Raw genomic sequence first — 14,130 nt, forward strand, 5'->3', positions numbered from 1 at the left:
CTAAAACCATTCTGTGAAATTTTACATGAAGCTTTCAACTATTGCAGATTAGCCTGAGCATCCCTGATAAAAATACTGTGACACAGAACCAGTTCTGGGTGGATGTTCTTAATTCATTCTTACTATTTGATTTTATGGATATTTTGAAGTATGATTAAGTGTTCAAGGGTATTCAAGTGTTCGAGTAGTATTAAGTGTTCAAGGGCAGGTTGGATGGGGCTTTGAGCAACCTGGTCTAGTGGGAGGTGTCCCTGCTCATGCAGGGGGGTTGGAACTAGATGATCTTTAAGGTTCCTTCCAACCCAAACCAGTCTGGAATTCTGTGATTCTATGATGTGTAATGAATGGAGTTAAAAGACTGACTCTGTAGTCAGTAGCTATCTCTTAGATGTCTCCAGAATCCTTGATTTCAAAACTAAAATGCTGGATCCTGAAGAACTACTTTCTCTTTAATGTTCTATTACTGTAACATGATGCATATAATGAGGTGATGTTAACTGTGTGGAAGTTAACATTGATGAAATAGAACAGTCATATTTTAATAGTGAAAGAGTAAACTAGTAAATTAAATCAGATGGGTTAATGACTTACATGTCAATACTGTTTACTGCTTGCTGCTTCTGATCTTTATAAAGTGTATGTTTATTTGGGTGGGCTTATGTTGTTAGAGTATGATTTACATCTCTACTTTCTGGATTGTATGAGAATCTAAAATCTCTTAATCCATAGTTCTTGAGAGAAGTTTGCTATAAACAATGTGCCCTACCATTTTTAATAAGTGTTTATCACGCTTTCACTCAGTTTTTCCCTCTGAAACAGGTGACCAAGGAAAGTGGTCCTCCCCATATGAAGAGCTTTGTAACCAAGGTGTCAGTTGGAGAATTCATGGGTGAAGGTGAAGGGAAGAGCAAGAAGATCTCAAAGAAAAATGCTGCAATAGCAGTCCTAGAAGAACTGAAAAAATTGCCACCCCTTCCTACAGTTGAGAAAATGAAGCCACGAATCAAAAAGAAAACAAAATCAATAGTGAAGGTAAGAGTCAATCAGACTGGAAATCTGATAATACTCAGCAGATAATAAATATTCAGCAGATGAGAGGTGTTTCTGAGTTAATTACAAACCTTCAACTGCTCAACGTTTATCAGCAGTCTGGTGCTGCAAATGAGATTATATTTTGCTCCCACTCTAAATGGGGTTCTGATGCCGCTTTTACAACAGTTATCATTAAATTAATGGATGAAAGAGAAACCTTAAAAAAGAATGAGTGGCACATAAAAATCAAGCTCTGACTTTCAAATCTTAGACTTCACAGCTTTGAGTTTTGCATGATTTCGCTTGTGCAAATTCTCCTGCAAGCCTGTCCCTCCTAATACAGCAGGATTAGAACCTGTAAAACTATTACCAGTGGTAGGTTATATGTGGTCAACTGTGACAGCAGAGCCAAATAAATCGAGTGTTTCTCTTTGGCTGTGACAGTGTTTCATTAAGCAACTTCTATTTCAGTGCTTTTAAATTCTAGAGATTAATTCAGTGGCATGCTGCATTTTGTCTATTAAACCAAATACTCTCAAATCTTGGCTAATTTCCTAAACATTTTCTACATAGCTGCAAACAAGTCCAGAATATGGCCAAGGAATGAATCCCATTAGCAGACTTGCCCAGATACAGCAGGCCAAGAAAGAGAAGGAACCAGAGTACATGCTCATCACAGAACGTGGTCTCCCACGACGCAGGGAGTTTGTTATGCAGGTTTGTATTTAATTTGACACATCTAGTTCCACGGCTGTGGTGTCTGTTTTTTGTGGCTTATAGTAATTAGGTTGCCGTGATGATACACAAAATTAACAGGATTACGGCCAAATGTTCATGACATGTATTAAGATAATACGTAGTAGGCTACATTCAAGGAAGATAAAGGTTCAAGAAAAGTGATTTGAATTATTTATTTATTTATTAAATTGCACAGGGAATGAGCAGTCTTTGTTGTAACTGCGTAATGTTTTAATTAACAGGAATATTTATATTCTGTTAAGAGATTCAGAGCTTCTTATGTTTCCTAATGTAGGATTTATCAATATGAACTTGGGTATCCTTCATTTCCTCCTTCCCAAGTTGTTGTTTGTTGCTTTAGATTCTGCCATCTGTATTGTAAATCCCAATACCATGGTAGTATTTTTAATGCTGAGTATCTACTGTCCCCTAATGAAGTGCATTCTCCAGGCCTCTCCTGTCCTGGCCAAGGCAGGAGAGTTATTTGCTTTCTTTCCATTACATTAGTAAATCTGCCAAACCTGTAACTTCAGCTTGGAAAATTTATATCTGCTGTGATGCCAGTTTTGAGCATTTAGGCTGCTTCCAAGGTGAGATGATTAACTATAGTTCTTTGACTTCTGTTTGGGTTTTTTTTTTGTGCTTGGAGGCCAGTAATCATTGATAATAAATGGCAACTTGCTTAGAATAATGATCACTTGAACTATTTTGTGACTAGTGCATGCTTGAAACACAGATCACTAATAAGGGGATCCTTGTACTATTGTTTAAGAATTTATTTGCTTTTTCTTCCTCTTTTGTCCAGGTGAAAGTTGGTGCACACACAGCTGAAGGAATGGGCACAAACAAAAAAGTTGCTAAACGCAATGCAGCTGAGAATATGTTGGAAATTTTAGGTTTCAAAGTCCCCCAACCTCAACCTCCAAAGCCAGCATTAAAGACAGAAGAGAAGGTAAGAGTCTTTAAGAATCAGCTGCTGTTCAGTACTGCAGCAAAAGTGGAGTTGAAACAATAGCAGCTTGCAAGGCAGTAACTGTAGTAAATCAATGCTTTCTGCCTTAGCCAGGAAGCAGATGTCTTGAGGTGGCTGCTTTCTAAATACAGCACCTTTGTGGCCAGGATGTTGTCCTCAGCAATACCAATAACTATCATTAGTATACCTGGCTTCATTATGATATCTCAGTTCTTAATGCCACTTGACTGGTCTGTAAATAGTTCTAGTCATTCAATTAATCGCTAAACTTGTCTCTTGGTAGCTATGTAATAATTGTGGCTTTTGAATAATGAGTTTTTCAGTAAAATTTTGACTAGTCAGATCACCTACATCTTGAAAATTTTAAAACTTAGGGGAAAAAGAATATAAAGGGATGTTGTGTATTTGGCTTTTTTCCTTTTATTTTTAAGACACCAGTGAAGAAACCAGGGGATGGAAGAAAAGTAACCTTCTTTGAGCCAGGCTCTGAAGACACTTCAACTAGTAAGTAGCCTTTCTGTGAGAAGCTTGGTGGGGTGTGTGTAAGATACATTCCCCAGTCCCTTCAATAATGAGCAGAGATGTGCAGCTGCTGGCTTGCAAACTGAATCTACCCCTTGGGAAGGCTTTGTTCAAATTCCAAAGAGCTTATTCCTCCCCAGTGGTACAGTATTCAGCTGCTTGAGGAAGGGAGTAGGTGGCTGAACCAAAAGTCTGTGTGTGCTAATGGGTTGGCTGAGCAGTTAGTGGAGGTGCAGCTGCTGCTACCTGCAGTGTCTGGGCCAGTCTTACCTCAATCTGAGGCACCTTGGGACAGGCTTTAATCTGTGTCTGGGGCTTTCTAGGACAAGAATGAATATTCAGGACTGAGTTTGCTTATGATCAAGGGACTAGGCTCCTTTAACCAACAGCAGGGGTGAAGTGAGGGCAATTTCTGTGGGGAAATGGTAAAAGGAGGAGGAGAGATCAGCCTCTTTGGCTCAGCAGAACATTCCTCTGGTATAGGGCCCAAATGAGGATGGGAGCAGATTCCCTGAGAAAAAGTTGGGATTTCTGCCACCTGGGAATAGCCTTCTAGCTTTGGAAGAATGGTTGCAGGTTTGAAGAATGCCCCAGAAATGTCACTCTAAGCCTGAGGCCGAGTGGCAACAGGAGGGTGGTGCTGTATTTGTTGAGGCAGAGTTGGTTGTGATAAGTTTGGCCATGTCACCTTGCAGGTGTTGAGGGAATAACTATAGTCTGTTGAAGACTGTTCCTGGGATGAAGGTGAGAAAGTGTCAGTACTAACTGAAATTTGTCTTCCTAAAGCAGAGTTGGAGAATGAAGGAATGGCCTTGTAGTACAGAACAACTTTTATGCTTGGTCTCTAATGACTAAGAGTAGGGAACTGCGCCTGCATTTTTTTCAGACAGTTGATGGTTGTAGTGGTCAGGTCCACAGATGACTGGTTAGAACTAAAAAAAAACAAAACAAGCAAACCTGGCCACCAAGTGTACAGACATTGGCTTTCTCTAATGTAAGCTGTGAGGCAGAGTCATTGTGGAAAGTTTCTCTGTCACAACATATTTCTGTTCTGGATAGTATGTTTCACCTGCTTTATGAATTTCTGTATAATTTTGTTGTTTAAATTATAAATAGTTGGAGCTGACTTGGACTTTAGTAACATTTTACTGTATCCATCTCAGGTAAACTTTCTGCCTTCTTACTCAAACGTTGCCATTCTGCTTTTTTCCGTTTAAAGATCTTGGCTTTCATCCCTAGACTTTAAAAAGCTCAGTCCTGCTGAACTTCATTTATCTTTTCTGCCATAACACTGAATCCTCTGTTTATTTCAGTGGCACTGCCTTCCCCACCTCTCTTGAGCATAGCTCTGTCATTTTCCTGCACATCTGTGTGTATGCAAGTTCCCTGTAAAAAGCTGTTCTTTTTTTTCCCCTCTTAAATCTAACTTAGGCCATAACATCAGTAAGTTGCTATCAATTGACCATGGCTGGATATTTTCTGTAGACAGTCATTCTTGCTTCTTCATACTGTGCTAACGTTACATTGACCTTACTTACCTCTTTACATTTTTCCAATATACAGTTTAAACTTTCTGGACTATCTGTCACTGTCTTTACAATATTTAACAGTGGTTCTGGCCATTCTGTGGTTTCATTATTTGCTCCTACAGTTTAAATTATGAAATAAAAAATTCTAAAACCAAGGAATATCTCTAGAGTGTGGTTGCAACTGTCTGAGGTGTCTGTAAGCTTGGAGAAACTGCTCCTGGAGGTAAAGGTGCTCCTTCTGGCAGAGGCAGGTACTGCTCTGAATCAGTAAGCAGACTCCATTGATGATGCTGAATCTCTGACCCACTGACAGCCAATCAAGCTCCCTAAGTTTCTTAGTGTTTCAAAAGGAATTTGAAACAATTTTTTTCCAGAAGTGGCTTTTGATGCCTTCATATGTCTTCATGCACCTCATAGAAATAGCATCTCTTTAGTGTGTGCCTCTCTCTTCTCAGGTAATAAAGAAGATGAGTTTAGGATGCCTTATCTCAGCCATCAGCAGCTTCCTGCTGGAATCCTTCCCATGGTCCCTGAGGTTGCACAAGCTGTAGGAGCCAATCAAGGACACCACACCAAAGAGTTCAGTAGGGCAGCCCCAAATCCTGCCAAGGCAACAGTAACAGCAATGATTGCTAGAGAGCTATTGTATGGTGGTACTTCTCCTACTGCTGAGACCATATTAAAGAATAACAACTCATCAGGCCACGTACCCCACGGACCACTTACTAGGCCCTCAGAGCAGCTGGACTATCTTTCCAATGTTCAAGGAATCCAGGTAAGTATTCAGCTTTACAAGATTTCGTCCAAAGCTATCCAAACTGGTCCAACCTGTTCTTTGTTCTAGAGCTTTTTGGTCCTGCTGGTGACTGGTGTATTTTGAGGCTGCTTGTTAAGCTGAAGTTCATGTAAATGTTTTATTTTACCTATGAAATGTACTGACTTTTACAGCTTTTTTTAATTTAGTTTTGAAATGTGCATTTGTGTACTGCATCCGCAGCCTTAATTCAGTGCTACTCTGAAGGCTGGAGTATATAGTTAAATAAAAATTACTCTGAAGAATAAAATTGAAAGTAGCACTTTCTGAAAATTGCCGTGATGTAGCCTGTCGTGATATGAACTTGAACTTGGCTGATCTGAAATCAGTTTTTCTGATTCATCCTTCATACAATCACATTTGCTGTAAGCTGTACATTTTCTTGGGTTTGGTCCCTTTAATCAAAATTGCATGAAAGTTCTTGTATTAATATGTTAAAGGAGCTCAGTGGGTTAAAAATTGTAATAGGGAAAATTCTAAATGCAGATAGCTATGATCAGTATAAAGGTCCCAGCAACTATCATTAAGTAGCCAGTTATGTTCAGAAGGCTTGCAGAGCTCTTGTGATTACATTGCTAGTGAAGTCAGACTTCAAAGTAAATGGTTCTGCTGGCTGACAGAATGATTAAAGCTCATAAAGTTCAGCTTCATATTTGGGAAATATTGATCTATAGCAATTGTGATATATTTCCTGTGCTTTGTTAATTGAAAAAGAACTAAAGCCTTTCCTTTTCTTCAGGTTGAATACAAAGACTTTCCAAAAAATAACAAGAACGAGTTTGTATCTCTTATAAACTGTTCCTCTCAGCCACCACTGATCAGCCATGGAATTGGAAAGGATGTAGAATCTTGCCACGACATGGTATGTTGAGTATTCCTGACATGATTTCTCTTTGGCCTTCAGTGAACTCAGGGATGCCATGGGTAGACCAAGGTTTCATATCACTGCTGGATAGCAATGAATTAAACACTTTACAATTCCCTGGCTAGTTTTTGTCTAATATCTCGCAGGTTGCTGAAATAATTTATTAATCATACCTGAATCTAATCTAAATAACCTTTAAAATGCATAATATATGCTTGCAGTTGTGGTCTACAAAAAGTGTACTCGTTTTATCTTGGTGTTGTTTGCATGAGCATGTACTAAAAAGCATGAAAAGGAACTTATAAAACATTAGAACACATCAGCTTATTTTCTGTAACAGAATGGGCTGATATTACACTGGGAAGTGTAATACTTGGGTTCATGTTGCCAGACTGTCTGCTGGAATGGAATCCGAAGTGGAAGAAATGAAATTCACTGTTAGACAGCAGGGGACTCTGTGAATCTGTTAAGCTCCCTTTATAAAAAAAGATCTTTTGTTAACCATAGCTGCAATATTTCTTTGTGAAAGAATGAGTCTTCTAGACTGTAAGCTGTAAGGGACTTTGTCTAAAAAAGCCATTACATATTGCTAACAGTATATACACAGTCTAGGATAATTTGAAAACAGTTTTGTTCTTTTGGTATCTAGTGGTGACCTGAGTACCTACTGCAGTGATAGTTTGCAGTTTGTGAATACACTCAGGAAAACCTGATTTTATTGGGTTTTATACAAAAAAAAAAAGGCAATAATTTGATACAGACTTCTTTGATGTTTGTGAATTAATTTTGACAATTTACACCCATCTCAACATCCTGCTGTAAAGAGCTCCTGTAAGACTATGCACCCAAGTCTGTGCAGTAAGAAGGGGAAAGTCTGGCCAGATGGGAGCTTAAACATTGTGACTGGGCCATTGTGAGCACCTTCCTCTGTTCAGATACTCAGCTTTCACTACTGTGGGTGCCCTAACTAACCAGGATTACTCTGAAAATGTGGACCTGAAATTGATCTGAATCAAGCTGAAAAAAATTTCAGTTCTCAAAGGAGGTGACTTACTTTTGCATTGGCCCTGTCACATTGATTCTTCTTTTAAATAGTCACGCGTGCCCTACCTGCACTGCATTTTTTATTCTTGTGTAATTTGTTTTCTTTTCCTGCAAAGCACTTCTTGGTTGTGTATATTTTAATGTCTTTTGTCTTAAGCTCTCTACAGTTTTAGCCATTACTAATGTAGTGTCTTTTTTCCCTAATTTTAGTAGTATTTCTGAATCAGTTTTCCCTGCTGCTAAACCAAATGCAGTCCTCTAGCCACAGCACTGTTCTGTTGTTTAATGTTAAAGTTTAACACCATTGCATTTTTTCCACCATATTTATGCATCTTTAAAAATATATTACTAAAAATTAGGACATTTACTTAAAGTGAGTCCCAGTCCTCCTTTCACTAAATTAATGAAACAGACTCAAGTTGAATTGCTGAACACTCTCTCCTTTCCTTAGGCTGCATTGAATATTTTAAAGTTGCTGTCTGAGTTGGACCAACAAAACACAGAGATGCCAAGGACAGGAAATGGACCAATGTCTGTGTGAGTGTGACCCACTTCCCCTGCCTTAATGGAAACCTCTAACCCTGTGATGTTCTGTAAACAAATAAAATGTGAGGGGTTTTTTTCTTTGCCAGAAAAATTAAAATGCCAAGGGCTGGTACCTTCTTCAGAAGGATGAGAGGGTAGGTTTTATGATCAAGCTTGTAATTGTCATGCTTCAAATGCAAATTACTAAGCAGAAGCAAGTGGATAAAATGTAAAGGCTGTGATACAGAGCAATTCGGACTGAGATTCCTCTGCTTAAACTATTTGTTTACACATATTTGTAAATAGTGTGACTTTTCAGTGTGTTTCAGTGTTAAAGCTGCTCTTCTTTTGCTAGAAATCTTCTCTCTGTAGTATGTAAACAATGTATGGGTTTCACAGCTTGCTTCCAGCAGAAACGAAGGGGTTGCAAATTGCTGCCTTTGACCTGAAAAAAAATTCAGAGGTTTAGCCTTTCATTTAGATAATCAGCTGTCAAAATGGTGGAATTTACAAAGTGCTAATTGATTAAAAGTGGAGGCCAGTGATCCTTATATGCACTTCACATTCTTTGCAGCTGATTAACAAGCATCTTATTTGTGGAAATAATGTTTTATCTCCTAAGTAACAGGTGTTTTCTCATTTGTAGATGTGTGAAACAAGAAATGGAAAGTGACCCTCTTCTCAAACCGGCTAACTCAAACACTTTGGGACAAACACTGGACAGCACTGCCTAAAAAAAGGCTTTTGACTGGACCCAAACCTGAAAGCACCAGAGAAAATCAAATGCTTCCTATTAATGTAACCTAACTGTTTTAGAGTGCTACAGTCTTTACAACCTACTGTAGTGTCTAAATCATAACCGTTGCTTTTTCTTCAAACAGTGATAAATTTTTTGTTTCATTATGTTGTTTTGATTGAAATGACACTATAAATTTTTCATTTAAAAGTTTCTTAATTGTATCTAGAACAATAGCACAGTTTAGAAACTTTGTCTTCTGAAACTGACATGTTATCTGTGAACTAACTTGGGAAGATCATATCCATGTATGTGGTTATTTTGTTTTTACTGAAATAGCAAAGTTTCACTGGAAACAAATCGTGTGCCCACCATTTTAAAAAGTCCAGCTTAATAGTTTAACTATCCAACGGTTGAATGAATTAAAACTCCTTAGGAATTTTAAACTTTGATCATTTTTTGGTTAATTTCTAGTTTTCTTGAGTGGGGGGGGGAGGGGAACTCGAATGCAACGTGACTTTAAATGATCTATGTTTTAAGGATTGTGTGTATAGACGGCACACAGCTCACTGCATTACAGGATATGATCTCAATGTAGTGCATATAAAACCGCAGATTGATTTTCCTTGAGTGCTTTATACTGTTTAATTACATCTCCATGTAGGGCTGAAAAAAATTACCTATGTTTATATATAAACTGTGTTGCTTTTGATGTTGTGTTATTGCGCACCCAACTGTGCGCAGTAAAGTTTTTTGCATATGGTCCAGGTAAAGCACGATAGCCTTGCAAGTTAAGTACTGCTTCAGTTCATTGTTTACGCTGGAAATTTTTTCTCCCCATGGAATGTAAGTAAAACGTAGTGTTTGTCACCAATAAATGGTAATACTAAATTTTTTTTTGGTTAATTTATTCTCGTATGCCACGACAGGGGCTGCTTTTTTTTTTAATATAGGATTTGTAATGCTTGTGATATAGTACGGGCAGTATTGTAAAGCTATGGAGTAACTGTACAATGGTTATCAATTACATATAAATAACTACTATTTAGTTATGTGGAAGATGTGAAAACCTGGCAAGGTCAAGGAAATTCAAAAGTAATGTGGGTACATTTTGTTATTTGTGCCACAGTGTGTTAGTGCAACTGTATTAATGGGAGCTTAAACTGGAGTTGTGATTATGACAAGAAACCTGGCACGACAGGTTGGTATGATTTCAAAGTTTAAGTCTCTACTTTTAAGTTTCCTTGTTTGCTTGTAATTTGAGTCATAACCTTGCCTTGTACTTAGTAATTTTCTGGGGGGTAGTGCTTTCAAAACAAAACCTTCCCTCTAGCAACTAAAGCTGGCAGTGTAGCCTGACACATGACAGTGTATCGTTTGGATGTGAACTACCTTCAGTGTGTACTTACCTGGTAATCTGTAGCAGCACTTCCTAAAAACCTGTTTGCAGAGTGTGTAGTAACTGTTGTCACAGAAAGCAGCTGCTGCACATGCTGTGTCTCAAAGCTAAATGTCTTGGCCATCTTAATTGCATTATGAAAAGCAATTGGGCCACATTAACTGCATACCAAATTTTATTTAATCAAGTTGGGTTTGATCATAAGCAAAAAAAAATTGTAAAGTTTTTGGGGTTTGTTTTTTGATTTTGTTTTGTTTTTTTTTACATTTGTAGAACTAAATGCTGTACATTTAAAAATTAAAAGAAACTTGCTAGGCTGAGGCTTTGTATTGCAAATTCTTACAACTTAGAAACTACTCAACAATTTATATTGGAAATTGGATACCACATTAAGAGTGGTGTAAATGGTCTCCCTACTTTTATCTGTTGCTACTTAGGAGTTTTCTCCTTGCAGTGGAACTAGAGCCTATTCTTCTATTTTGCAGTATTCATTTGTTGGTAATGCTGTTTCATATGAACCTGGATTAAGGCACTTTGCTGTAGGTACCTCTGTTTCAGTACTCTTGAACACATCTGTCATTTTGGAGGTGCTGTGTAAGAGGAGGTTCTTTTGTCAAAGCCCTTTTAATCACAGCCTCATGATGGAAGACTTCAGGTCACTATGTGGATTCTAGGTAAGCCAGTTTGTTCCAGATATAAGTGGGTTTCTTCTAGAGCACTACAGTTACTTGCTTTTTCTGTTGTCTCCTCTGTACTTGAGGCAGCAAAGACCAAGAGTGATTACATATTATATATAATCACCTGAAGGCTTTATATGACACTTGTTATAGTAACATGTTCTACAAAGAATACAAATAAGAGAAAACTGAGGTGAAGGTGAAATTCTCTGACTGGTGTAGCTTAGCAGGCTAGTACTGGGATAAAGCATACATTTCTGAGTAGGAGCAACATGCTTTCTGCAAGACACCTTCACCTTTCTGGATTCTTTCTTTGAACTTTCCATTTTTCTTTTTGATCTTAAGAAACCTTTTGACTAGAAGTGAGTAAGCTGGAGCTTCCAAATACAAGTATCAGTGTATGTTAGCTCAGGCTTCATACTACACATTTCAGTAATAATCCCATTATAGAAAATTTAAGCTTGAGATCTGTTCCAAAATTACTGTCTCATATTCACAACTTAATTGGTTAGGATTGTTCTACCACAAGCAAATTTTACCAAGCATTTTTTCTCCCCATTATCTTATTTGACTCTGCTTAAATTACCACAAAATCTTAGTAAATTAATGCATGTTTTTCTGTGTGTCTCCAAAAGTATTTGGCAGTATGGCTGCACTAACCTGAGTGTACATTCATCAAATTGCAAAATTTTGCACTCAAAACAGTTCAGCTGCAGAGCTTCCCTTTAATCACTTTCAAATGGGAGTAAGGAAAGTGGCATATTTAGTCCAATCTATCAGGCTAGTAACTATTGTACTAACAATCTGAGATAGTGATCTTGTTTCTTTTCAGAATGTACCACATTATTATCCCAGTCTCTTAAATCGTGTAGCCAGTGTTCTGCAAGTAGGGCTGCCCTTAGGTCACTGCTCCCAAGTGCAGAGGAGGGAGGTCTGATCTTAAGGGGCCTCCACTCCTGATTTAGGAACTTGTAATGGGGTGATTCCTGAGGAGAGAGGTCACTGGGGCACAGGGGATGTGACATGGCAGAACGAGTCACTGAATTTCAGTAGTCTTCATTTGGACCTTTTTTAATGACTCTGCCCATCCTACTTCCACATGTGGAGTATATGGGCTCAAAGGAAGCAGCTGATGAGGAGTTTGGAAACCAGATTCTGGAAATAGATATGTTCATTTTCCAGTGGTTCAGCTTGTAAATAAGATCAGCAGAGACCAGACAGTGTAGGTAATATATTTTCCTTCACCACCAAAACTGTCCTGTCTCTCTGTATTCCCTCACATGTCTAGACTTTGACAGACTCCAGTCTTTGTGGTATTTTCTGGTGTTGGACAGAAAGCACTCCTCACTGTTTTCTCCAATTCCAAAGCTGTAAGCCAACATCTAAATTCTAGCAGCTTCTGAATGCTTTCCTTCAAGCCTATACTTATTTGTACAAGTATGCAGCTGCACTAAGAGTGGCTCTTTGTCAAAAGAATGATACTGTGCCACTGTTCTTTGAAGAGGTGCAGTCAAATGTCCCTTGTATTGCCCTGTGTAAGGACCTAGAGTGGTTTGTACCTGTACTGCCTGTGAAACCTGACCCATGAAGCCTTTTCCAGTGCTTCATTACCAGGCTTAAAGACTGCTGCTCAGGTGTTCTGTTTTAAGTACCAAGTTGCACTCTTAAGTTGGTGTACAAGAAGGAAGGTAGACTATGTTCACCCAGGGATTTTGGAGTATTTGCTTTTTTGAATGGGTCAGTTTGCTGGACCACATAAAAGTTAAAGGAGAATAATGAAAATCGGTCACACCATTTTTTTAAAGCAGAGTATTTTGTTACTGGGAAGTCCTGACTCCCCAAAGGAGTAACATGACTTTTAATCATCCATCATTCTTGTTTCAGGATGGAGCTCTGAAGGAAAATAATGATTTATGCAAAATGTATTTTGGGAATGCTGGCCTGTAGGATATTTAAAATGTCCCTACAGAATGAGAACCTGGATTTGCTGCAATACCTGTTTGTTCCATAATATTAAAACACATTCCCATAGCTTTTTGTCATTGTTTTGTTTTGTGTTTTTTTTTAGGATGTAGACAGCTGATGAAAATCCTATCTGAAACAACTCAGTTGGGGAGTCTGGAGTCAGCAGGGCAGTTACCCTTGTGTTCAGTTCTCTGGCCAAAATGTAGTAGTACGTAGAGTTCCACTGCAATTATTAAGGTACCTAAGGATCAAATGAAAATTCTGTTCTAACTCACTGATCAAAGTTTAAAAAACTTCTGCTGTGTCCTAATGTGTCAAGACAAATGGTGGATGTTCCAAAAGTGCCTAACTGCAGGAAGGGATAGGATGTGTGTGTACCCCTTCACGAGTCTTCTTGTTCTGTGAAGCAACCACGTAACTGTTTGCTGCTTTTATTTTGAAAGTCTGCGATAAAAACCAGCAGTAAGTGTGAATCAATGTAATATCTTCCTTAAGGGCTTCTGTATTTTATTTAGATGACTTATCTGTTTAAGCTCAGACTTAAAGGCTGTTCCAGAGGTGGTTACAAATCCAAAAATACTCAACTTTATCTCTGTGGCTGTGATGTGCTGCATTGCTTCTCTTTACCTGCTGATTGGATACATACACTGATTAACACCCAGGAGCTTCTGAGCAAGAACCTGAACATCCCACGGAAGGAGGCTGGGGAAGAAAATGAATTGTTAGAGCAAATTAAAATCCCAAGGGTATTAATTTAATCTCTGGATTAGAACTGAATAAAAGCATACAGATGGTGAATAATACTTATCCAAGAGTGTATTTTATTCTCTGACAAAACAAATTATTTTGTATACCACTTGTAGTATCCTAATGAAACAAAATTGTATTTGATTGAAAATAATGATAATGCTTTTAAAATTTACTCCTTCTCCCACTTCCAATTTCACAGTATTTTAGCAACCTGATAATAGAGAATATTAATAGATTTTAAATGTCCCATATAAATTATGCAGATCCTTCACAAGGTATGCTTTAAATACTTTCATTCTGCTACCATTATTTCATTATTATTTCCAACTAAGAGAGAGTCTTTTATTATTCGTGTTCCCAAAGAAGGCAATCCCAACTCTGTGTTAAGGGACGAAACCTCTGATGCAAAATCTCTTCGGTGACAACTGGACATCTGAACAGACACTAATCCCTGTTCCCTGTGTTATCATGGCTGCAATCTCTCCAACTGCTGCTGTTACCATTTTAAAGCCACAACCAGGTACTGTCACAGCAGGGATATATGTTGTGGTCTGATGGCTA

General features: G+C 38.2%; 1 protein-coding gene across 8 annotated transcripts in view; it reads left to right on the plus strand.

Moving 5' to 3' along the window:
• STAU1 (staufen double-stranded RNA binding protein 1) overlaps positions 1 to 10,497 on the plus strand; it is a 32,193-nt gene extending 21,696 nt beyond the window's left edge. For 4 of the 8 annotated variants that reach the window (XM_051632809.1, XM_051632814.1, XM_051632810.1 and 1 more), the window contains 8 exons: positions 802 to 1,032; positions 1,606 to 1,749; positions 2,576 to 2,722; positions 3,175 to 3,247; positions 5,250 to 5,569; positions 6,348 to 6,470; positions 7,969 to 8,054; positions 8,689 to 10,497. In XM_051632809.1, the coding sequence (XP_051488769.1) occupies positions 802 to 1,032; positions 1,606 to 1,749; positions 2,576 to 2,722; positions 3,175 to 3,247; positions 5,250 to 5,569; positions 6,348 to 6,470; positions 7,969 to 8,054; positions 8,689 to 8,776 (1,212 nt within the window). In that variant the 3' untranslated portion in view covers positions 8,777 to 10,497. The remainder of the gene's footprint in view (positions 1 to 801; positions 1,033 to 1,605; positions 1,750 to 2,575; positions 2,723 to 3,174; positions 3,248 to 5,249; positions 5,570 to 6,347; positions 6,471 to 7,968; positions 8,055 to 8,688) is intronic. The other 4 variants (XM_051632811.1, XM_051632816.1, XM_051632813.1 and 1 more) reach the window with 1 other exon arrangement.
• The last annotated feature ends 3,633 nt before the right edge of the window (positions 10,498 to 14,130 follow it).

Source organism: Apus apus, chromosome 15, assembly GCF_020740795.1.
Source record: "Apus apus isolate bApuApu2 chromosome 15, bApuApu2.pri.cur, whole genome shotgun sequence".
In the NCBI taxonomy this organism is placed as follows: Eukaryota; Metazoa; Chordata; class Aves; order Apodiformes; family Apodidae; genus Apus; species Apus apus.